The sequence below is a fragment of the Diceros bicornis genome, chromosome 6, assembly GCF_020826845.1.
Source record: "Diceros bicornis minor isolate mBicDic1 chromosome 6, mDicBic1.mat.cur, whole genome shotgun sequence".
NCBI lineage: Eukaryota > Metazoa > Chordata > Mammalia > Perissodactyla > Rhinocerotidae > Diceros > Diceros bicornis.
This window is the reverse complement of record NC_080745.1, coordinates 23,027,330-23,053,958: the sequence shown is the minus strand read 5'-3', so window position 1 is coordinate 23,053,958 and position 26,629 is coordinate 23,027,330. Positions and strand designations below refer to the sequence as shown.

At 41.6% G+C, this 26,629-nt stretch overlaps 1 protein-coding gene across 1 annotated transcript in view; it reads right to left on the bottom strand.

Annotated features, from left to right (window-relative positions):
- Positions 1 to 24,405, bottom strand: part of PCNX2 (pecanex 2) — a 295,490-nt gene extending 271,085 nt beyond the window's left edge. The window contains exon 1 of the mRNA XM_058543013.1: positions 24,204 to 24,405. Within this exon, the coding sequence (XP_058398996.1) occupies positions 24,204 to 24,356 (153 nt within the window). The 5' untranslated portion in view covers positions 24,357 to 24,405. The remainder of the gene's footprint in view (positions 1 to 24,203) is intronic.
- Positions 24,406 to 26,629: the final 2,224 nt, after the last annotated feature.

Genomic DNA, 26,629 nt, shown 5'->3' with positions numbered 1-26,629 from the left:
CTGATAGAAAACCAAGGACTCAGAAGAAATTAAAAATAAATAAATAAATAAAAATGGCCTCTGACCACAAAAGTCCTAGAAGAAAATATAGGTGGTACACGCTTTGACATTGGTCTGAGAAGCATCTTTTCAAATACCATGTCTACTCAGGCAGGGGAAACAAAAGAAAAAATAAACAAATGGGACTACATCAGACTAAAGAGCTTCTGCAAGGCAAAGGAAACCATGAACAAAACGAAAAGACAACACACCAACTGGGAGAAAATATTTGCAAATCATATATCTAACAAGGGGTTAATCTCCAAATATACAAAGAACTCATACAACTCAACAACAAAAAAACAAACAACCTGATCAAAAAAATGGGCAGAGAATATGAACAGACATTTTCCAAAGATATACAGATGGCCAACAGGCACATGAAAAGATGTTCAACATCACTAATCATTAGGGAAATGCAAATAAAAACTACAATGAGATATCACCTTACACCTGGTGTAATTATTATTAATTGTAGCTATTAATTGTAGCCGTTAGAATGGCTATAATTACCAAGACAAAAACAACAAATGTTAGAGAGATGTGCAGAAAAGGGAACCCTCCTGCACTGCTAGTGGGAGTGCAAACTGGTGCAGCCACTACGGAAAACAGTATGGAGATTTCTCAAAAAATTAAAAATAGAAATACCTTATGACCCAGCTGTCCCACTACTGGGTATTTATCCAAAGAACTTGAAATCAAGAAGTCAAAGAGACTTATGCACCCCTATGTCTACTGCAGCATTATTCACAATACCCAAGATGCAGAAGAAACCCAAGTGCCCATCAACTGATGAATGGATAAAGAAGATGTGGTATATATATACAATGGAATACTACTCAGCCATAAAAAAGACAAAATCATCCCATTTGCAACAACATGGATGAACCTTGAGGGTATTATGTTAAGTGAAATAAGCCAGACAGAGAAAGACAAACACCACATGATTTCACTCATGTGGAAGATAAACAAACACACGGACAAAGAGAACAGAGTAGTGGTTACCAGAGGGGAAGAAGGTTGGGAGGTGGGCATAAGGGATAAAGGGGCATATATATATATGGTGACTGACAAACAATAATGTACAAGTGAAATTTCACAATATTATAAACTATTATGACATCAATAAAATAATAAAAAAAAATGGCCTCTGGACAGTCAAAACACACCACTGTTAGAAACAATTCCTGCCACTCCTCTGGTTTCCAGGAGAGGGCATTATTCCCTCTACACAACTGGCCTCTCTGCGCTTCTGACTCATTCCCTCCTCAGTGACTTCTGACTGGTGTTTTGGGGAGCAGGAACTGGGCATACCTTCCTCACACCTTTCCCTTCTCTCTCAGGAGCTAGGCTGGACCAAGGAGGTGTGTGTCTGGGCAGCACCTCCACGCTGCAAGATCTCCAGCAACAGATTCCAAGTCAGAGAGGCCTGAGGCTTTCCACACTGCCTCTGACCAAGCGAGGAAGTCTCTATAACTCTGAGGTTCACAATTAGGAAGTCCTCCTACCTGCAGATATAAGTTACATTTCCAAATAATAGCTTCATTTGCAATAAAGGTGATATCTGAACTCCATCCACTTGACTCCTTATTTCCTTCAAGTGGTTCAGAAAAGGGAGCTGTTATTTACTGGGCCACAAAGTCTACCCATAAAGTTTACGCACTTGACTGGAAGGGGAGTCACTCAGAGCTTCAGGTGGAAGCTTTGTGCTCTTGATCTACGCATAATTCATTTATGCGGCACATAATTAGCCTAATAAATTTGGTTTCCCAGCCCACAGCAGAAATTAGAAGGGAGAGTGAGGAATGAATAGAAGTAAGCACAGTAATGTAACAAGACATGATGTGTAACAGTTTAACTAGTGTTAGAAAAGTAAAAGTACAAAAAAGAACAACCTAGAAAAAAACAAGTCACCTGTGTGGTCATTTTCTGAGACACAAACACACCTTGGTCAGCTCTGAGGACATGACTACAAAAACATAATAAAACATCAGAAAGGACAAAGAAAATGTTCAATGATATTCAACATACTGTTAGCGAACGCAGGGAAATGTAAAACTACTCCATCAATGTGGTTAAAGTAAATTGAGTTTTCCTACTAAGGTTAACCTTCAAGTAATTTGGAAAATGTTTTTACTCAGAATATGTTGCCTAATAAATAAGGCATTAATTCACCAAACAACACTCACACCAGTTTTTGACATTTATATACCCATCAAGGAGTGCTGAGATGATTCTGAGGAACTGCCTGGTGGGGGCATTCATGTTATCTAGGGCAGACACAGTTTTTGGAACCATCTAGTTCATGTTTCTAGAAGCCTGACCAGTCCTATGACTGTTAGAAGATCCTAGGTTATTCCAAAAAGATAGGATACAGACTGAGCAATTTGAGTTGTCTTATTTGCTTCAGAGATGTGAGAGATCCCATTTTGTTCACCCATTTTGTCAAATTAAGAGACATGAGCTTTGTCCATCCAGTTATCCATTCTCCAGGCATTCATTCAACAGAGAAGTGTGGAGTATCTTGTCGGTGTTAAGGCGTTAGTCCCAATGACTTCATTCAAGTAGGATTCTTGATTCCTAACTAGGTAAACTATAATTCCTTGAGGGGTTGGGAACAGGTCTGTAGACCAAAAATCAGGCCACAGGATAGAGAAGTGCAATCATTTCTCTGCATTTATGTATGTGAAGGAATTTATAGGTTTCCAGATCCTGAATAATAGTTCATTACATAGTTTATGAATTTCCCTTATAAAAAAAATAAACAAATTTATTATTTTTTCAGAAAATCTGGAACTTCTGGTTATATATTGAGAACTAGAATGAGCTCAGCAGTAGTTTGGATCCTGGGAAGACGGGTCAAGAACTCCCTGAGGCAGACGTGTCAGAATGTATACTGACACATATGAAACTGGTTGACAATCTGGGAGGGAGCCCCTTAGAAGTAGACCAGCCTTGCAAATACTTACTTATTTAAAAATGATCAAGTGCATGGAATCAAGAAATTTGACTGGTTTCCAAAAGATAGCCATACTTCCACTTCTACTTTGCAAGGATGAACAAAAAGGAGAATATAACACTTTCTCTTAGGCCTGCTACTCGACTTCCTTTGCGTCTGCTGTCTATTTCTCATTAGATCTGCTCTGATTTCTTTGAGCTCCTGGGCCTCTTTGTGTGCAGCTTTCATGAGGGAAATACTGGATAGAGAAGTGGCAGGCAAATGTTTGGATCGTCAAGATAGTGTTACAGGGAACAACACGATGGAAAAACAGCCAAAGGCTGGAGATGTAGAGTTGAGGCAGGGTCAGTAAAACGAGAATCTTTGGGGGCCGGTCCCATGGCGGAGCGGGTAAGTGCGCACGCTCCGCTGCTGGCGGCCCGGGGTTTGGATCCGGGCGCGCACCCACGCGCCGCTTGTCAGGCCATGCTGTGGCGGCGTCCCATAGGAAGTCGAGGAAGATCAGCACGGATGTTAGCTCAGGGCCAGTCTTCCTCAGCAAAAAGAGGAGGATTGGCATCGGATGTTAGCTCAGGGCTGATGTTCCTCACACAAGAAAGAAAAAAAAAGGGGGAATCTTTGCAGGCCTAAATGCTTTGAAAACTGTTAAGAAAGCTGGCACTTGCAATTACCCAATCCTCTCTCTCTCTTCTCTTCTCATAAAGAATATTGAGTGGATTAGCTTAGTCAATGAATGCTTAGTATAGTCAAGAAATTTGGATTCATGTTGTCTTTTTGATTTCAGATGGTCATGGTAAGAGTTAACATTCTTTTTTTTTTTTTTTTTGCTGAGGAAGATTGGCCCTGAGCTAACATCTGTGCCCATCTTCCTCTACTTTCTATGGGACTCCACCACAGCACGGCTCGACAAGCAGTGTGTCAGTGCACACCCGGGGATCCGAACCTGCAAACCCCGGGCCGCCGCAGCGGAGCAAGTGTACTTAACTGCTTGCACCACCAGGCCAGCCCCTCTATTTACATTTTTAATGTACACTGAGATAAATAAGATGAATCAATTAGTAAGCTCAGTAAACGCAAAGTGATGTCAACCTCCATGCAATGATAAACTCAACCATAAATCTGTACTAGTATTGAATCTGACTACCATTGAATATCAATGTCATGTGTTCCCTAATAGAAAGAAATGTGTTATTTAGAATTAAAAATGAGAATTCAATAATGTGAATGTTTATAAAATATAAACTATTCCTGATCGTTGCTATACTTGATTTGTAAATCTAAACTTATATATTCATTTTTAATAAGGAATTTTAGAAATACTTCTGACTTGACAAGGCCACTAACTCACTACTAAAAGGTCTGAGTTCATTATCAACAAGTTCCCAGACTCTTTGTGTTTTTAAGTGCCCTCAAAACCCAAATGATATAGAAAATGTTTAGAGTCATGAAATTTCAACGTGTTTCAACTAATATTTAAATGTAATGATTTATAATATTACACTTCTTAATTTTTAAGCACTATTCTTCAAAATCAATTACATTAAAAGATTAAAATCAGTCAGTAATAATGCTTTTTAAAAGAGACAAAAATAAGTTGAATTAATAAACTTTTTCCTTACCTGTTCTGCTTCACAAACCAGCAGACACTGCAACGCTGTCTGAGTCATGAAAGGGAGGGTGCTCACAGTTCAAGGTTAAAGTGTTCTTGGGAGGCTGAGCTAGAAGGGAGCCTGCGCAATCCCCACGTTCACCTACAAATTTTGCATACCTTCTCTTGCCCAGTCTGCTTTTCTGGCATGCTAGTAAGAAACTGGATGTTGGTATGCCTCAGAATCCTTTTTTCCTTCTACCCAACTGCAAGTGTCTTTAGTCTGCTTCTTCCACAGGCCATACCACCAAGGATTGCCCAGTGGGTTTCTGCTCCTTCCCATTCAGTGTTTTTCAATGGAACAGAAGTTCCATTGGCATTTATGGTCCAACAATTTCTCATTGTGCAAGATGTTTAGCATCTCCGGCCCTCACTCTTTAGATGCAATTGCAACATTTTATTTAAATGCCACTATGGTAAAGTCATTGAGATGAACCTCAAAATGCCCCTCACAAAAACTGCCAATGCCCTTGGGGGCAATTACTGCTCCCAATCTAGAACCATTGTGCATACCTAACTATAATATAGAGGAGTATGTATTATCCTGCTGCAGCAAAGACCACTAGAGTCATAGACATTACCCATTTTTACATAATATTATATAACCTATATTATATAATGATCACCTTCAGTTTTTTAGCCTAGAATTTCTCAACCTCAGCACTATTGACGTCCTAGAGCAGATAATTCTCTGTTGTGGGAGCTATTCTGAGCACAGTAGGATGTTTAGTAGCATCCCTGGCCTCCGCACACTAGGTGCCAGTAGCAACCCCTCCAGCGTGACAACCAAAATTGTCTCCAGACATTGTCAAATGTCCCTGGAGGGAGTGCAGAGTTGCACCCACCATTGAAAACCACTGCTTAGCCCATAAATGTATATGTGATTACTTTGTACCAAACAGAGAGAGAAAAAACATAGTCCCTATACTCACAGAGTTCAAAGGTGAGATAGATGAGTAGACAATTACAAGGTAGAGTAGCAAGTGCTACAATTCTGGTAAGGTGAGGTGTGCCTAACTCAGACTGAGGGACAGGGGTAAAGGGTCAAGGAAATTATTCCAGAAGAAGCAGACGTCCGTGAGATCTATGAAGAATGCTGAGAAAAGCCAGGCAGAAGGCACAGCAGGTGAAAGCACAGGGCCTTCCAGGAAGTGCAAACATTTCAGAATAATACACAGGTGGCATCCAAAGTGGGAGGACAGTGGTAACACACGAAGGGTCTCACACACCATATGCTTCAGAATTTGACGTCCACCATGAAGTTTAAGCAAAGAAGCGAAAAGTCGGTATACGCATTTTACAAGATCAGTGTGGATGGGACACAGGAGTGAGACTGGCCACGAGGAGACCAGAAAGGGGCCGACCTACTTCACGGAACTGTTGCAGAGTTTAATGAAATCATCTATGTGGCTGTCCACTGTGCAACATACACTATGATTTTCCATAAAATCGCCTTAAAATGTGTAAAGTGTGATACAAACGTAGATATGAACTATTGCCTCTGCTCTCCTATGTCAGCGATAGAAACTCCAAAGACATTTCTTTTAGAAATGTCTGGGACCATCAGGGTCAATGGCAGGATTGTTGGAATAAATAATCTTGCAAGGTGACTACCTGGAAGGAACTATCATATGGTAAGTTACGATATTTTTTATATTAAAAACCTATTATTTATGGAAAATAGTACAGTGGTTCCTCAAAAAATTAAAAATAGTATAACCATATGTTCCAGCAATTCCACTTCAATCGAAAAGAATTGAGAGCAGGGTCTTGAAGAAATATGAACACCCACGTTCATAGCAGCATTATTCACAATAGCCAAGAAGTGGAAGCAACCCAAGTATCTATCTAAAGATGAATAAACAAAATGTGGTATACAAGGAAACTTCTACAAGGAAATACTATTCAGCCTTAAAAAGGAAGGAAATTTTGACACATGCAACAACACAGATGAATCTTGAGGACATTATGCTAAGTGAAATAAGCCAATCACAAAAAGACAAATCCTATGTGATTATACCTACATAAAGTATCTAGAGTAGTCAAATTCATAAAAAGGGAAAGTAGAATGGTGATTACCAGGACTCAGGGGAGGGGGAAATGGGGAGTTGTTGTGTTGTTTAACGAATGCAGTTTCAGTTTTGCAAGATGAAAATGTTCTGGAGATGGGTTGCACAACAATGCGAATATACTTCACATTACTCAATTGTACACTCAAAAATGATTAAGATGGTAAATTTTATGTGTATTTTAACACAATTTTAAAAAGTAATCATTTTATAAGACTTTAGATTATGTATGGCATTTTCCAACTGAGAAATATGAACAATCAAATCACATTAAGTCCCTCTGTCTGAAAATGGAGGTTAAGCAGGGCCGGTTCATCAGAGGGCCCACTGATTCTCCTGGAATCTCTCTCAAGATCAAATTGCATCCACTCAACAAGTGTTCACTGCCGAAAGTAAGCTACAGGCGAAAGCCTCACATAGTCCGCTGGATCATAGATAGATCCGGCTACCTATTCATTTAGCCTTTTACAAGTACTTATTGAATACATACTCTGTGCCAGGCACCGTGCTTGGCATTGGGGAGAGAGCTGTGAACAAAACAGGCAAACGTCTGTCTTCAAGGAGCTTCCATTATAGCACAGACTAATTACAACTAATTACAAAACTAATTTATTTTTGTCCAAGAAGGGGACCTAACCTAGTTTGGAGTGTCAGGGGATAGTGCCGTAAGAATCTGGTATTTAACGCGAGTGCTGAAGGATGAACCAGAGTTAACTTGGAAAGGCAAGGGGGTAGTTTCAGGACAGTGAGAACAGAGTGTGCAACAGCCATAGAGGGCCTTAGGGATACCAAGAAGGCCTGTCAGCTGCCGGCCCTGGTGAGAGGGAGGAGGAGAAAGGAGATGAGGCTGGAAAGATGGGAGGAGCCAGATAACAGGGCCAGAGGTTGAGCCCTTTCAGTCCTCCCTCAATCCCTGCTGGAGGCCCTTGGTGGCTTGCTTGCTGGTCTCACCACCTCTGCTCTAGTTTACAGGATAGTCCCTCTCAAGCACCACTTTAATCACATCACTGCCCTATGCAAATACCTACACTAAACTCTCTCCAGCACTTCTTTTATTAGTTCCAAACCTTTTCACATCAAGGCTCCCTTGAGCCTCCAGACTCTGGATCATTGCGTGATGAGAGTGTGCTCTGCTGTCCTCCACCGAGGACAAAACCCCAAACCAACACGGCCTCAGGAAGTAAACTATCTAGACAGTGAGATAAGACTAATGTATATACAGTGGTGCACAAACAACAGAGTGACACACAACTGAAGGCTCACTCAGGTAAACTGCCCCACCTGAGCATGAGGCTGTCCAGTTAGAGAAGGTGGAAAAGATCACAGAGAATGGGAGCTGTCGTTGAGGGCTCCCTGCCGAAGCTGGGCTTCAGCTATGACGCAGGAAATAGATAAGACATGGAGCAGGAATCTAGGTGAAGGCAGGTGCCGGGCATATACCATTAGCACAGACGCAACAGGCAAAGCCACCACAGTAGCTTGACTCGCAAGGGAAAAGGAAGATAACGAAATGCAGCGCGAGACTTGAAGAGAAGGCCCATGTGGAAGGAAAAAGGCAAAATGGAGCCAAACAAAAAACACTAAGAAGCAATAAATGACAAGTGAAGGATGAGGAAAGCCAGGATACACCTTTCTGTGCAACATCACAGGGTGTGTCTACCATTCTTGATTAATCAGTTGATTAGTAAATGGTTTAGGGCATACTATCTGTTAGGCACTCTGATTCCCAAATCAGCTTTTATTTGTGCCTCTCATAGGAAGTTATCTCAGCTTTATGGACTCTCCTTTCCAGTAAGTATAAACTCCTTGAATGCAAGGGCCAAGTCTACTCCTTGTATATCCCACGGTACCTGACCCGCAGTCAGCATTGTGCCCTTTCTTGGCTTCAGCAATTATGTCGGGCCCTAGTCTCCCTCACACCCATTTTCAAGGCTCCCAACAGTGGCAAGGACAAACTGTGCTTTCCTCAGGAGCTGACAGAGCCAAGTGTAGGGAGAAGTCGCAAGAAGCAGCTGATTCGTGGCAAGGTGTGGGGGTTCCCACACTGGGCTGCTTGTTAAGGTACACTCGAGATGACAAATATGGGGTGTGTGGAGGGAGAGAGGATACTGCAGCAGTGACATCATGTCAAGGAGACCAGCATCTTGAGAGGCAGTTTACTACCCTGATGGAAAGGGGGCTCATGGGCCCCAAGCTCATGAGTCAGAGCAAGGAAAGGTCTCAAAGAATCGTGGCTGGTGACGGGAACAGGGGGTGCACTTCTATGCAGAGGGAATGGGGATTTCTAAGGCGTAAACGTTTTCTAATAACCAAGGCATATGAGGAGGATTGTGTATTTCTTCTTTGGTGTCATCCCTGCTTCTCCAGTCCTTTGCAGCTGGAGATACTGATGCCCTCCACTCCATTCTATTCTGGAGCCAACCACAGCCCAGTTGTAGGCCTGGGAGCAAGTCCTGCTGCTAACATACCAGCTACTCCAGGTGGCAGAGCCGAGCCCTTCTGGCATCCAGTAGAGCTTCCATATTAGAGCAGTAATGTCTTGTCGTCCTATAGGATGCACCCCACTCCTACATGCCTATCATTGTATTATGATCTCATGGGTGCTCAAATTAACCCATCTTTTGCCAGCATCTATAAGTTTACACCCCATCCTTTAGCATGACCTTGGTATTCTTCAATAGCTTCTTTGACTTTAGGATCCTCTTCTACATTTTCTGGCCCATACCTGGAATGTGCCATTTCTCCAAAGAGCCCTAGTTCCTTTTAGAAGGAAATGGAATTCAGAGACCAGAATCCAAGTGCAAGATTTATGCATCCTTATTGGGTTATCATTGCTTCTAGGTGTTTCAATAGAAGAGATAAAAAATATGAATTTTTTTAGAAAAAAATAAATGATGATTTCAAATGGGTATTTCCAATTCAAATGAAAGATTACAAGGTTCTATGTAACTTCTGCAATTTTATGTGTATCTGTTTTCTTACTGCTGATATCTTGATTCCTAAAAATATTAACATGATTTCTTATTTTCTTTACCCTTATAGATATATAATTATTTCAAAATAATTTAAAATCTTATTGATGACAATAAGATAATTGAATGCAATTTAAGATTTCTTTGTGGTTCTTTTGTCTTGAGGTTATATCCCAGTAGGCCTGGAAATGCTGCGTTCAAAGCCATTTGAAATATTTTATGAGTATGCCACCAAACTACCAAACAAGGTTTATTCCTTGTGTCCAGCTCTGTTGCCTTACCCCATTCTGTCCTTCTCTCTACTTTTTTATTAGTTCTTTTTTATTTATCCTTTCATTGTGTCTTCTCGAAAACATAAGCGACTGCATACATGCTTCACATTTCCCTCCACCTTTTTAGTCTATATGTAGCTTCTGCTTTTTTCACTTAACAATAGATCCTGAAGATCACTCTATAGCAGTCTAATTTCTCATTCTCTTTTTTACAACTGCATAGTACTCCACTACGTGGATGTACCATAATTCATTCAACCAGTTTCGTATGAATGGACGTCTGTTTCTAGTCTTTTGCTATAACAAATAGTGGTTCAATGACTCACCCTGTACAGATATCCCTCTGAATTTTTGAGAATAGCTACTTATTTAAAGCACATTGGGTATTATCTTTTAAATCTTTGCTGCCTAGATATGCCAAAATCACATTATTTTAATATGTACTGCTTGGATTATTATTAAAATAATTGTTCACATGTGTGCTGAATATATATATATGTATGTATGTATGTATGTATGTATATATCTCCGTGTCAATTGTCTATTTATGTCACTTTTCAAAGAATTTATATTTTTCTTATTGATTCTTACTTATTCATAAGAGCCATGTAAAGATGGGTAGTTCCATGAGCAAAGGAGCCAGGCTGTCTTGTTCTCTGCTATACTCTCAACATCCAGCCTGGTATCCAGCAAACAGCTGCTCAAAAATATTGGTGAATAAATAAATATTTATTATAGTAATGTATGTTTGTATGTTTTAAATTTTTCTCAAGTTAACAATTTTGCAACCTTGGGGAAGTTATTTAGCCTTCATAAATCCCATTCTGTGAAATGGGAATAATATTTCCCAATAGGATTGTTAATTATTTTATTAAGATATTTTCTGGAACACAATAAGAACCCAAATGTTAGTGTCACTTATCATCATCAGAAGCAGCATCAACACATAATTCATCAATACCATGGAATAATAAATCAGAAATGCTATTTTTAGATGGAACAAAGAGCAACAAAGCAAATGTTTTTACTGCCTGCATAGACAGTCAGAAGTGTTAATACATAATAAGAAAAAATAATTATGAAAAATCCAGACAATTGTTTTCTTGGCAAAATATTTCTTTCAGATATTGCTCAGGGATATTTCCTATATTCAGGGATTTTTATTCTTCCCTGATTATTAAGTATCTAGTTGTAGTCTTGAAAGGAAGAATAAGTTATGAAAAGATGAGGAAGATCAATGGGACATAAGTATTAGTTCTCTTGATTTTCTTTTGAGATGGTAAAGATTTGGAGGAAAGAGCTAAAACATACAACTAATCCAATATAGAAAACTATTAAGGTCCCCTCACAATCTAAAACTTCTATATTTGCTTTCTAATCCTGAATAAGAAGAACAAGGCTGGAGGCATCACAATCCCTGACTTCAAAACATACTACAAAGCAATAGTAATTAAAACAGCATGGTACTGGTATAAAAACAGACACACAGATCAATGGAACAGCAATGAAAATCCAGAAATAAAAACCTCATATCTATGGGCAGCTAATCTTTGACAAAGGAGCTAAGGACATACAGTGGAGAAAGAAAAGTCTCTTCAATAAATGGTGCTGGGAAAACTGGACAGCCACTTGCAAAAGAATGAAAGTAGACCATCTTCTTTCACCATATACAAAAGTTAACCCAAAATGGATCAAAGACCTGAAGGTGAGACCTGAAACTATAAAACTCCTGGAGGAAAATATAGGTAGTACACTACTCGCCATCAGCCATAAAGGGACCTTTTTGAATTCCACGTCTACTCAGACAAGGGAAACAGAAGAAAAAATAAACAAGTGGGACTTTATCAGATTAAAGAGCTTCTACAAGGCAAATGAAACCAGGATCAAAATGAATAGGGAACCCACCAGCTGGGAAAAAATATTTGCAAACCATACAACTGACAAGGGATTAATCTCCATAATATATAAAGAACTCACACAACTGAATAACAAAAAACAAACAACTCAACCAAAAAATGGGCAGAGGAAATGAACAGACACTTCTCCAAAGAAGATATACAGATGGCCAATAGGCACATGAAAAGATGCTCAACATCACTAATCATCAGGGAAATGCAAATCAAAACCACACTAAGATATCATCTTACACCTGTTAGAATGGCTAAGACAAAAAGCAGCAAATGCTGGAGAGGCTGTGGAGAAACGGGAACCCTAATCCACTGCTGGTGGGAATGCAAACTGGTGCAGCCTCTATGGAAAACAGTATGGAGATTCCTCAAAAAATTAAAAATAGAAATACCATATGATCCAGCTATCCCACTACTGGATATCTACCCAACAAACCTGAAATCAACAATCCAAAGAGGCTTATGCACCCTTATGTTCATCGCAGCATTATTCACTATAGCCAAGACATGGAAGCAACCCAAGTGTCCCTCGACTGATGATTGGATAAAGAAGATGTGGTATATATACACCATGGAATACTACTCAGTCATAAAAAAAGACAAAATCGTCCCATTTGCAACAACACAGATAGACCTGGAGGGTATTATGTTACGTGAAATAAGCCAGAAAGAGAAAGACAAACAGTGCATGATTTCACTCATATGTGGAAGATAAACCAACACATGGACAGAAAGAAATGTTTGGTGGTTACCAGGGGCTAGGGGGGTTGGGGGTGGGCACAAGGAGTGGAGGGATGCACTTACATGGTGACTGACAAACAATAATGTACAACAAAAATTTCACGATAAAAAAAAAAACTTCTATATTTGCTTTCTATATTCAAGACCAGTCAATACCAATAAACAAAGTAAAATCATTTTCATTTGATCCAATGGGCTCTTTTTTTTTTTAAGGCTAAGTTTCCCACGATAGGGAAAAAGTTTATCATATAAACGCCACAAAGAAATACACAATCGCCACGTAAATAATAAAACAAAAGTTATGTTGGAAACAACACCAATTTGAACTTTAAGGCAATCCAATACAAAGAGTTACACCCCAGTTTTCAACCTCCATTTTTGGTGATCTGGATCTGGATTACCCAGACGATCTGGATCCTGGCCACAACACTGCGGTGAGTATACTGAAATGGGCCTGACCACACACTGTTGTACACACTACCAAAATTGTGTCTTCCCTTAACCGATTCCATTACTGGGACGAGCAACCTGACTATCTACTCTGTAAGAAGCACCACGCCAGGAACCAAGGGAGAATTCTAATCAATCCTCACCCTCAAGATTCCTGCAAAGATGGGGGAGGCATAAGCCTCTCTTGAATCCAAATCTCTCTCCAGATATTGTGCCGTTTCTCTGCTCCCTGCGTGAAAGAACCGTCTTCACCAGCTGTCTTCACTTCTTCACCTCCCGTTGCCTCTTAAACCCACAGCAGTCTGGCTTCTACTCCCCAACACTCCGCTGAAAATGTTCTTTCAATGTCTCTAAAGACAAAAATTTAATGCAATTTCTCTTTTCTCAGCAGCGCTCAACACAGGTGCTCACTTCTCGGAATGCTCTCTCCTTTCTGCTTCTGAGACACCATCCTCTCCCGGTCTTCCTTGGCCTCACTCACACCTCCTCTCTGCGCTCCATCTGAGAATAGAGCTCCTCACACCTCATCACTTAGCCCTCTTGTCTGTTTCTACTCATTCTACCTAGGAGCTCTCACTCAGTCCTTGGCAGTAAATAGAATCTCTATACTGATTTTCAAATTCAGATCTCTAGCTTAGATTGCTCCTTTAAGTTCCCCACACCGATATCCAACTGTCTACTCAACATCTCCATTTTGATATCTAAAAGGAAACTCCAAACTAACATGCCTAAAAGCAGGGGTTTGGTTTCCCATCCTTTCCCACCAACTGTCCTCTCCTATCCTTCCCCATTTCAGTCAGTGGTACCCCATACACCTGCTGCTCAAACTAGATGACCAGGCATCACCCTTGATTCCTCCCTCATCCTCATGCCTCCACTCCAAAAGTGAACTGATCACCAAATCTTATCCAAATATATGCACACTTCTCCATCTTCATTGCCACCACCATCTCTCGGCTGGAGTACTAAAATAGCCTCTGAACCTCCCATTTCTATTCCTGCTCTTTCTCTAATCTACTTTCCACCCAGCAGCCAGAGAAATTTTTGATAAAGTACAACAACATATCCTTTTAACATGTTTTTTGAAACATGTTAATGTTTTATACCTCCAAATATTATTAAATCAACAAGGATGGGGAAAAAATAGAATTACATACCCACAGATGAACCTAACCATATATCAAATTGATAGCATAACCAACAAGACAAATCAAAAAATAAAAATAAAGAATCTTATAAAATATCAAATCAAAAATAGGGGGCTGGGGCCGGCCCCGTGGCTTAGCGGTTGCGTGGCAGCGCGCGTGGCAGCGCGCGCTCTGCCACTGGTGGCCCGGGGTTCGGATCCCGGGCACGCACCAATACACCGCTTCTCTGGCCATGCTGAGGCCGCGTCCCACATACAGCAACTAGAAGGATGTGCAACTATGACATACAACTATCTACTGGGGCTTTGGGGAAAAAAAGGAGGAGGATTGGCAATAGATGTTGGCTCAGGGCCGGTCTTCCTCAGCAAAAAGAGGAGGATTAGCATGGATGTTAGCTCAGGGCTGATCTTCCTCACAAAAAAAAAAAAAAGAATGATGACAGGAATGGATTATAATCCATTGAATTAAAAAAAAAATGAATCTATGAGACCACGCTAACAAGCACAACAAAACTACAGGGGCAGGGGGGAAAGGAAAGCTTTCCTTTACAGAAGAATACCAACAAATAGAAAATCACCATTTTGCAACTACCGTTGTAATAATTATTTTAGGCAAGAATCCTCAATCTATGCTACAACCATTGAGTGAAAGTGTTCTGGAGAATACAATAATATGTACAGTCTCCAGGTTTCCCCTCACAGATTACTTATTAAATACAAAGGGGAAAACAGGTACCTTTACAATAGAGAAATCTGGGTAACAACATCCTAACCAGTGACCAAACTTAACAGCACTAACAATGGGGGGATTTGTTGAGACATTACATGCCTCTGATGTGATACACAACAAGGACACATCACTTATGTAGTATTCATGCCAAAAAAAATGCACAATCAGGGAGCCGGCCCGGTGGCGCAAGCGGTTAAGTGCGCGCGCTCCGCTGCGGCGGCCCGGGGTTCGCTGGTTCGGATCCCGGGCGCGCACCGACGCACTGCTTGGCAAGCCATGCTGTGGCGGCGTCCCATATAAAGTGGAGGAAGATAGGCACCGATGTTAGCCCAGGGCCGTCTTCCTCAGCAAAAAAAGGAGGAGGATTGGCAGATGTTAGCTCAGGGCTGATCTCCTCACAAAAAAAAAAAAAAAAAATGCACAATCACACATCTAATCTCAAGGAAACAAAAAAATCCAAATTAAGGAACATTCTGCAAAACAACTTTCCATGCCACAAAAGAAAACAAAAATACCTGAAGAACTTGTTCTAGAATACAGGACAATTAAGAGATAAGACAACTAACAGCAATGTATGATCCCTGATTAAATCTGGGATCCAGAAAAACAAAACCAAGAGCCCCAGCTGTGTAGGACATTATCGGGAAAACGGGATATTGGATGGGAACTATATATTAGATGACAGCATTATACCAATGATACTTTTTTTGAGTGTGATAATTACATGGGAGAATGTCCTTTTCCTTAAGACATACCTGCTGACGTTTTTAGAAAGAAAGTATCTCAATGTCTGCAACTTATTCTGAAATGATACAGCAAAATTAAAAATGTACAAATACATAAAGAGAGTGATGAAGCAAATGTGACAAAATGTTAAGAACTGATGAATCTAAGTAAAGGGTATATAGTATTCATTGTGGTATTTTTGCAACTTTTCTGTAGACTAGAAATTTTTCAAAAATAAAAATTGGAAGATACAAAAGTAATATCGTACTTTGAACTTGACAAAAAAAAAGAACTCATCGGTGTGTTTCACTGTACTGAGAATTAAACCCAAATTCCTTCTCATGGTCTACCCATCTCTGCTTGGCTAACTCCTAGTCATTCGTCAGGCCTCAGATTAGAAGTTATTTCCTCTGGGAAGCCTTCCCTATACCAAAGCTAGGATAGGGTCTCCTATTTTTACTATATAGCACCTCATACTCCTCCAACAATAACAATTACCATTGTTTCACTCATGTCTGTTTATCTTTATCTGCTAACTTCATGAGGAGAGATACCAATCTATCTTTTGCCTGCTGTTTCCCCAAGATCCAGCAGAACACCTGGCACTTAGTCTGTTGTTGTAGACGTTAAGTGCTGTCCAGCAAATATGTCCAGTTCTTCCCTGGGAACATAGCAAGACTCTCCCTTTGGAGTTAGCTGTGACCATGTGACTTGCCCTGATGAAGAAGTTTGAATGCAAGAGGTATTTGCCATTTCCAGGTAGGAGCTTCAAGAGCTAGTGCATGACCCTCACTCTCTCTCTCCATCCACCATGGTGACTAGCAATGATCAGCAGGGTGAGGATGAGGAGGAGCAGAGGCCCTAGCCACCCCAAAATGGAGGTTCTATCAGCCTGTATACCTACATTCCTACAATGAGCTGGACCCCCTGCTAACCACGCTCCCATTCCCTACTGACCATGTTGGACATGTAACATCAAAAATAAACTTAATAAAGCCACGATATTTTGAGGTTATTTGTTATATCAGCACAAACTAGCACATCCTAACTGATACATACGTGTTCAAATACTGAATGAAATTCAAATAGCCAAATATTAGCAATAGGTTAAAAATCATCTGAAAACTTAAATATCTTTCACAGAGGACAGGTCAAATAAAATACCCTTTATTCACACACTGGAATACTATGTAGACACTAAAAATTAATGAAATAGCTCTTTATATAATGATCTCCAAAAGATGTTCCGTAAAGTGGAAAAACAAGGATATGTACGCATAAATGATTGTGACGTATATGTATATAACAAAATATTCAATTGGCAGTGTTGACCAAACAGCTAAGGTAGGATAGATATTAGATTCCAGGGGCCGGCCCCGTGGCTTAGCGGTTAAGTGCACGCGCTCCGCTGCTGGCGGCCTGGGTTCGGATCCTGGGCGCGCACCGACGCACTGCTTCTCTGGCCATGCTGAGGCCGCGTCCCACAACTAGAAGGATGTGTGGCTATGACATACAACTATCTACTGGGGCTTTGGGGGAAAAAATAAATAAATAAAATTATTTAAAAAAAAAAAGATATTAGATTCCAGTGCAACTTCTGAGACAAACCACATCCAGAAACTTCTAAGTAGGTTATGAAAATGAGTTACAGGACCCTAAAATCCCTCACCCAAAATGAGGATGTAATAGAGTCTAGAATGAGAGGATATGTGAAGATCTCTGGAGGGGACTGTTGGTATACAGTGAGTCCTGTGTGTCTCCCTGCCCAAAACAGTGGAGAAAAGCTTCAGTGGGACCACTCAGAGACTTAATACGAGTCCCCTACAATTTGGACAGGGAGGGGGGAGAAGAGTAGACTGGTGTCTGATTCCTTCCCAGAAGAGCTAAAAGATGAGAGACTGACTGGCTAGCTGCTCTGAAGTAGGGACGAAGGAGAAGTTACTATGTTGAGCACGGCCTGCCCTCCCAGAGTCTGTTGGGGGAGGGAATCTGTGAGTGCGGACTATGTGTGCAAGAGTCTGCAGGAGTTTCCTTTAGATGCCAAAAGGGCTGCCAAGGCAGGGGGCCTCCAGCAGAAGGAAGCTGGAGTAGAACACCAAATTCCAAGGAACTCTGGAAGGAGTAAGCAACCAGGCAAGAAAGAAATGCAGCAGCCCCTGTTGAGGAAACTGCAGGCAAGAGAGCGCTACCCAGGAGAACGGGGTCTTGAAGGCCCTGTGAAGGGACCTCACCAGAGACAGTCAGCTGGGAACACACTTCCAGAGCCCAGAGCCAGCTTACTACCGTGCCAGTCCACCAAGAACCTTGCTGCTCCTCAATGCCAAAGGCGTCAGAAACATCAGCCAACGTGTGAGAGACGAGGAGAGCGAGAAAGACCATGCCATCCTCACCCCCCTTCCTGCCTGGAGAAATGACAACGACTGATGCTTTGATTATTATATGGAACCGGACATTCTGAAATCTGAATCAAGTCTGCGTTTTGTTGCTTTAAGCAACTACAGGACACATTACCTGTGACCTGAAGTCATGGTGCTTGCACATGTTTTCACCTAGGAGCAGAGAAAAAACTCCTCTACAGAGCAAATTGAAAGGGACAGTGGAACACCAAGAAGACACATTGATTCACATGTGTATAAACACCACTGGAAGAACACACAGGAGACTGCCTGTGGTGGTTGCCTCTCAAGTGGGGTCCTAGAGACAAGTGTGGGAGGGGAATTAACTTTTCACTATACGCTCTTTTGCACATTTTCAGTTTTTGTATCTCTTCACACCAATGTGCAGGCACTAGATGCCCATGTTGTGAAGTTACCTGTGTTACAGGTGGTATGGTTGCGTGGGTAAGAACCCAACTGCTTAGGCTCTATCTCTGGTTAGGTCATGACTAGCTGTGCATCCTTAAGCATATTAACCAACCTCTCCATGCCAATTTCATCAAGTGTAAAGTGGGAATAATGATAGTGCCCCTCTGGGTGGTTGTGATGATGAGACGGTTTAGTTCATGCAAAGTTCTTACAACAGTGCCTGCCTTACACATGCTCAGTGAACGCTGGCTGTTATTATTACCGATTCCAGTTATATATAGTAAAAAATAATAATAATAAATATAATTATAAAAGTTAAAGGGGAAAAATCCATCAGGGAAAAAAAAAAAGGGAAAAATCTGAATACCATTAAGAACTAGTGCATTTTTTTCTTCCATAGGAAAAAGGAAGCAGATTTAGAGTGGATAAAATGGAAATAAGGTTCGGTAATATTTAAAAGTAATCATCTGCGGGGCTGGCCCAGTGGCATAGTGGTTAAGTTCGCCCACTCCGCTTTGGTGGCCTGGGGTTCGCAGGTTCGGATCCCCAGCACAGACCCTGCGCTTGTCAAGCCATGCTGTGGCAGCATCCCATATAAAGTAGAGGAAGATGGGCACAGATGTTAGCCCAGAGCCAGTCGTCATCAGCAAAAAGAGGAGGATTGGCAACAGATGTTAGCTCAGGGCTGGTCTTCCTCATCAAAAAAGAAAAAAAAAAAAAAGTAATCATCTGAGAGACCAAATGGTTAAAATCAGAAAATAATAATCATCTGATAAGATCAACTTCCATGGAAAAGAAATAACACCAAGGGTATTACAGTACCAGACAATGCAACTGGAAAAAATGACCGTCTATCTAAGGAGAGCAGCATCCAAATATAACTAGTCACTAACTGGGAGACATCTCAACAAGCCCTAAGAGAAGTGGGGGTGGGGTGGGAGACATAAATTTAACCACCAGAAAATTAGTCATGAACTGCAATACTAGAACAGAAAGAAAAAACTTTTTTTAAAAAGGCACGATTTTTGGAGGGTGCTCCAGAGACCAACATCCCGGAAAAGGCAGGTGGTTCTCTTACCACAGACACAAAAACACAGCCTGCGTGCAGACGTCCATGTGTCTAAATATATGCAGGAGGATTTCTGCAGAAGGCTGGCAATCGCCACTCAAGAAAGGGATATTAACTTGGAAAGACTGCAGACGACTGCCCTGTGATGCCCGTGGGATGGGTGACATGGCTAGTGAAAGCGCTCACACCAGGAGAGCCAAGCCCTTTGCAGAGGCAGTCCAAACAGCCATCTGGAGCAGCAGAATTCTGAAGACAACTGCATGGGATGGCATTCCACCCAAATCTAGAAGGCGGGGGTCTGCACCTCTCTCGGAGGCCCAGGGCCCAGGGAAGAATGGCTTTAAGCACCCCCAAACTGCAGCCTCTTCACCTGAAACCCCACTCTGTTTCAGGCAGCTGAGGACAGGAGGAAGGAAGTTCAGACATTCCAGTGAGTTATAGAGAAAGAGCAAAGGATCATACATCTCGGCGTGAGAATAAATAAGGCCCCTAAGGGTGGAAGGACCAGATAACAAGCTCCTGGGAGTCAAAGGAGAGAAAGTATGGACCAAGTGATTCAACAGCAGAAAAAGCTTTTCTTCGGAAGAAACTGAATGCAAATGCTAGGACTGACCAGGATGGGAGGTAGCCTTTTGGGAACAGCAACACGTCAGGCAGTCCAACAAAGCAACAACAATCAAGTGGACTCCTCCAGGCCTGCTATGTAAGGTTGTGCAGGTTGTATCCTGCACAAAGGCCTCCAGTGGACAGAGTCAAATGATGGCTGAAGTCTAGGCCCCAAGTCCTGGGCCAGGAAAGGGTGCCTTTTTGGACAGACCACTTCTCCATCATTCACAAAAAGACAACTTATATGTTAAAAGTGGAGGCAGATGGAGGGGTGGCCAAAGAAATGCATAACCTAAGGAAAAACAGTTATGTACCCAAATGGGGAATGGCTACCGACTAGAACAGGAGAGGCACCAACGAGGTGTAATAATGACAGTCAGTATGTGCAGAGTGCTTACTAAATGTCTGGGGCTATACTAGCACGTGACAGGTAATCCCATTGGATTATAACTATGGCAATTAGAAGTGAAGTGGTTCTTATCAAAGAAAGTCTCCCAGGCTAGATCAAAAAGCAGAACTGGAAACCGAGCAAGTCTGGCTAAAATGAAATGAAACCAAGCTATAGCCATAAAATAAAAGACAGGCTTTCTGTGTGAAAATCATATACAGGGTTGCCCTGCACAGGATCAGAAGAATGTGAAAGGTCCACCCCATTTTTTCCACTACTCAAGTCTTCCTCTGCTCAGTTGACCACACTGCCACTAGGATAATCAGAATTCCACTTTACGTGGGTCGCTGTTTCAGGGGTTCAAATGCTATCGTCTGTACCAGGTCAGGCAGCACAGTGTTGTGGAAAGGGCAAAGACTTGGATACAACAGGACCTCAGCTAAAATTCTGAATTTGACCACCTATTATCTAGATAGCCTTCGGCAAATACCCTACTCCCTCTGGACCTCTGTTGATAAATCTATAAAATGAAACCCATTATCCTCATTTTGCAGACGATAAAACTGAGGCCTAAAGAAGTAAAATGACTTGCACAAGGTCACACAATTGGTAAGTGGGAGAGCAGGAACGTCTTTTGACACTAGCTGGTGTTGTCAGAACTTCTACAGGGTCAGAAGCATGCCCGGGGTGCTCCTGCTCTAAAGCTTGACATGAATCTCTGTTAGTCATCTCAAAAGAACAAGCACAAGAACACATGGAATAAATGAAAAGTTTAAATATCTCTGATGACAAATGCATCTTTCAGTTTGTCCAAAAGAAAATTAGGTTGATAAGAAATCAAAGTAAAACTCTTTACAAGTTATCCAAATTGGCTTACTGTTTTTAGTTGTGTATTTTTGAGCATTTCTCAAAAATAATTTATAAATGCTAATAAATGACCTACTTTCCACATTATCAACTAGACCTAAGTAAACCCTAGGGCTTAGAGACAAATTTGCATCAATAATTAATAATAAAATTTTAGTTTACATATTCAAAGTCCCTGTTAAATTAAAAGGTGGATTCTTCCTACGGTGGAACTGTCTTGATTAAACATGTTTAAGCTCAAACTGTGCAAAAAACAGAAAAGTTCAGGGTCTCTTATAAAAGTCCCTTAAAAAACAGAACTTCAAATAAGCCCCTGCTATCAGTGAGCAGCCAGGTATCGTTTTTGGACCAAGTTCTTGTAAGTGGAACAAACTAAAAAGATGTGCATGATCATAGGCAGCACTGAAGTACAGAAAAATATATTTAAGCATCAAGACCTAGAGAACAGAACCCTCAGTTGCGGAAGGAGGATCTTTTATTTGTAAGGTCACTTTCGGAGACCAGAAGACCAGAGCAAGAAAAGGATAACCTGCATGTTTTTGATACGATAGGCTACATATTAAAAAGCAGCTTAACAATAAATGTACTCATATAAAATTAATCTATAATAGTTGAAGGACACTGGCATAAAGATATAAAAATTTTGGTAGAACTGGTTTGATTCAAAAAATCCAATGTAAGAGTAAAATTATTTAAGGTATTCGTTTTTTACTTTCTAAATTCTTGAGATTTAGCCAAAAATTATTTCAGAATATCATTAAAGAGGAACTTAACTAAGGACAATTTCCTATTTACAAGCATAAGGTAGAATCAAGCTACTGAATAAAGCATAATTAGGTAGAAGGAGTCTGATCATATTCATACATCAAATCTTAAAAAGAGTATGTAAAAATGAGCCCATATGCATAGAAAAAACATCTGCAGGAACATACACTAAATGTTAATGTGGCTGTTGCTGAGGAGTGGGATTAGAAGTGGAATATATATTGCTTTCATTATCAGGAAATACTCAAAATATGTAGTGAAGTAGACAACACAAAGCTGGTTGGAAAGGAAAGAGATGCAGGTTGATTTTATTTCCACTAGTTTATTACATATGAGATCATCGTTAACCAAACGCAGAGCACTCTGCAAGGTACAACAAGGAAAACCAAGATGAATCAACAAAATCAAAAGCCAAGTCCCCAGAAAGCTCATGATCCAGGAGTAGAGGTAAAATACATATTTCAACAACTAAGTACAAGGCAGAATTCAAAATATGCTGTAGTACTAACAGTAAATACGGAATGGTATAAGGGCAAGAGAGAAATTAATTCCAGCTGAATGGAATCAGGGATGCCTAGACAGAGACGGCCATTTCATCTTCATTGAGCTTTGAAGGATGGAGAGATTTTGGCAAGCGAATGATGAGAAAGAAAAAAAAAAAAAAAAGGCCAGTTCATATTGAGCAGTCACTATGTGCCAGGTACTGGGAAGTACTTTCATTCATTCATTCAACTATTCATTAATTCATTCAATCCTCATATTTACCCTGTAAGGGAGGTACTATCATCTTGCTTTACATCCCAGGAAGCTGAAGCTTGTTGAACCTCACACAACGAGTAAGCAGAAGAACCAAGACTGAGTTAGAAAACTAATGTTTAGATGGGTCAAATATCAGGTCAAACAGCTAAGTAGCAAAACAGAAATTTAAACCAGGTCTGAGTCCAATCCCAGGCCAAGCTGGACAGATGGATGGCTTTACATGCAGTATCTCATTTAAGCCCCAAAACAACCCTGTACATCTGGTAGTATTACTTTTCTCATTTTACAGATAAGGAAACGAAAAATCAGATAAGGTAAGTAACTTCCCCAAGGTCATAGAACTGGAGGTGGACCCCAAATTTAACCTAGGCAGCCTGACTTCAGAGACAGAATTCTGATCCTCTGGATAACCTGCCAGAAAGAGAGTAAACAGGAGCCAAATCATAGACAACCTCTAATGTCAAACTTGGAATCCATCAGCCGTGCAAACTCATTGAAGATTTTTGCTGTGGAGAACATGATCAAATCATGTTTTAGGAATAAAGTCCCTCAATAGACATATCAAAATTAGATTCTTGGCACATAAAGTTTAATAAGACATGGAGCACCTTACCTACACAGCTTTTCAAATAAGGTTAATCATTGTTTCAATTAGATATATTTAATTTACCTAGGAAGGTCATCTGTGTGGTTATCTAGCAAGCACTCAACAAGGTTCTGTAATACTTTGCTTAGCATAAACTACATTATATTTACCCATTATTATATCTTTCTACACATTTCTTTACACAGTTGTGAAGAAATTGCAAGTTGAGTAATTGATCATTGAACCCGCCTTCTCAAAGCAAAACAGGAAGAGTGGAGAGGGGGAAAAAGATCTTTGCTTTTAACATTTCATTTTGCCTTTTGGCTATCATGCACAGTATCTTATACCAAATATAATCCCAAGCTACCCAGCCAAGAGGCCTAGGGTTGTCCATCTACAAAACAGGTTTGACATTCCCCAGTGACAGGCAGAGTCTGACTCATCCTAACAGCCAGCATCAATTCTTAATGAGTCCCAGAGCCCCCAAAGTCCCTTCTACTTCTTTTCCTGCCAGTGGGTCGCCGGTCCCCTCTTCCCTGTACTTTCTCTGTCTCAAATTCCTGAAGACCCTCCCCATCCCACCTCTTAAAAATCACTGCCAATCCTTTCCATCATGAGGCAGACACGCAGGTTTTGGTTGCTTTCTTCCCTCTTCCCTCCATCCCCACGACTCCCCAGGGCTTGAATCTCCCCACTCACCAGGTGCAGAGCCAGGGGCAGCAGCAGCAGGAACAGCCACAGGTAGAGGTGGCAGCTGTTGGTGAACTTGCTCTGCTCCGGGTCGTGGTACCAGCCCCCTGTGAGCGCGGCCCACACGCCCTGCCGGAGCAGCTGCAGCACCTGGGACACCATGCCTGCTGCGTCCAGGGGCCAGTGCGCGCCGCGCTGCACGCTGCCCGCCGCTGCCGGGTCCCCGGACGTCCTCGGCTTTAATACCCGGGCCTTCGGGCGGCGCCACCGCCGCCGCCGCCGCCGCCGCCGCCTCCCCCTCCCCCTCCTTCCACCCCACGGCTGAAGCTCGAGTTGCTTTTCCGCCCAGACCCGCGAACCGCGGCGCCGGAACCGGCTGCTGCTGCCGGGCAGGTGGGCGCCATGTCCGAGGGAAGAAGGACTTTCCCATGGTGCTCAGAGGCGGCTGCTCAGAAGATGCTCCAGAGGCTCCTCCCAGCGCCCGCCCCGAGTTCTTCCACAGGCCTTCCTTGAGGGGTGAGAAGGATTTCTGTGAGTCCCTCCAGTCTATTTCTTTTGCCTCTGCCGGCAACCCCCTCCTTTTCGCCCAGTCCTCCAATTAAGGGGCGTGAAAGGCTTAAAAATCAAAGATCTGCTCATGGAGAAGAGACAAACCAGGACATGTTCCTTTGCCTTCTCCTTTTTTGCCTCCTGCACCAAAATATTTATGTAACTCAAGATCCTGTCACACATCACGTAATGGACTTTCTTCCCCTGCACACTGCCTGCACAGCTTCATTCTCCTTAATTAACTGATGATCCCAGACATTCTACTAGTCTAAGCTCCACCTGAGCCTTTGGCACCTACCTTTTTTCCTCCTTGACCTTTTCTCCTCCTCCCCCTGTTGTCCAACTTGGCGGATAATGAATAATTCTTTATCTTCCGGGAATAATTTCAGGATCCTCAGTTAGGCTACTTGTCTTTTTATATATTTTCTAGAACATAATCCGAGACATCAACCAGCTATTTAGAACAATAGTCCAAGTCTTCCTTACTGTTTAGATAGGAAGACCCACTAGAAGGTATCACTGAACTAATAATCTTTCAGCTTTTATAATATGTTATAATTTATAGTAGATAAACTTCAGATTCTCTTCTGAAAGCAGGTTTTGGACAGGGAAGAGATCAAGAGGAACTCATCTTCTTTAGAATGAGGAAAGGAAGCCCTCAGTATTAGTAAGTAATAACTTAAAGTAAACGAGTTTCAGATTCTTGAAGAGAGTGGGTTTTGGAAAGGGAGGAGATATAAGGGAACTTGTCTTCCTTAAGAATGAACAGAGGAAGCCCTGTGGGAGTTAGGGCCTTTGGGAAGAACAAGAATTAGAAGGCTGCATGATCCCAAACATGCGTTTCCTGCATCATGCTTACCTCATCTGTCCTAAGCACCTCTTCTCTGATATGTGCACCTGTATGTGCCCTGGCCACGCTCTGGTCCCCAGCAGCATTTGCTCATGGCTGCCTTAGTTAGTCCCAGTAAAGGCATGCCAGCCTTCCTATGCTGATATGAGATAGCAGGAGGTCCATCCTGAGGAGCAGGTCCAGACATGAAAGTCCACTAGGTTACAGCAAATGTCTCACATTGGTGTGTATACCTTCAGCCTTAACCATTCTTTAATCTACTCTGCATTCATCTGCAGGAATGACTAACCAAATTGTAATAATGCTGCTTTCTGTATTGGAAGAATAATTTTCTCAAAGACACAGAGGATGATTGTTTTTCTATGACCTCAATGCTTGAAACCTACCAGGTGCTCTATAAATGTGTAATGAATCAATCAGTCAATCAATCAACTCCACAAGAAAGACCCACACTAAAAGATCACTTTCATGGGTTCAGGAGGAATGGCCATGCAACAGGTCCATTCCTGCACTCAGGGAGTGACCTTATCCATTTGTGTCTGATTCATCAAATATTTATTGAGCACTTTCTGTGTGCCAGGCATTTTGCTGAGGACTGACAAAGCAAATATAAATAAAATGTAGTCCTACCATGACAGAGTTCACAGACTACAAGAGGAAACAAGCAAATCAACAAAGACTTGCAATAAAATGTGCTGTGTGCTATAATAGGATTGTATATATGTATACTGTTGGAGGAGGTCACTGAGAGGACGTGACCACCAGTTGACCCAAGAGCTGGATCCTGGCAATCAGAGGCTCCTTTACCCCCTCCCCTGTGCTTGGAATGTACATTCCTCCCACCATTCTCGCACTAGGACCCACTTCAAGGACGCAGCCTTTAGAGTGTAACGTGTTATTGAGAGCATCTGGACTGTATACATGACTGAACCTTGTTAAGGCTTCTATATAAACTCTTAAGATTCTGGCAGATGGGTGCAGAGCTATCTACTCATCTTGCGGCCGCCCAAGACAAGCCTCGTATGCAAGTTTCCTT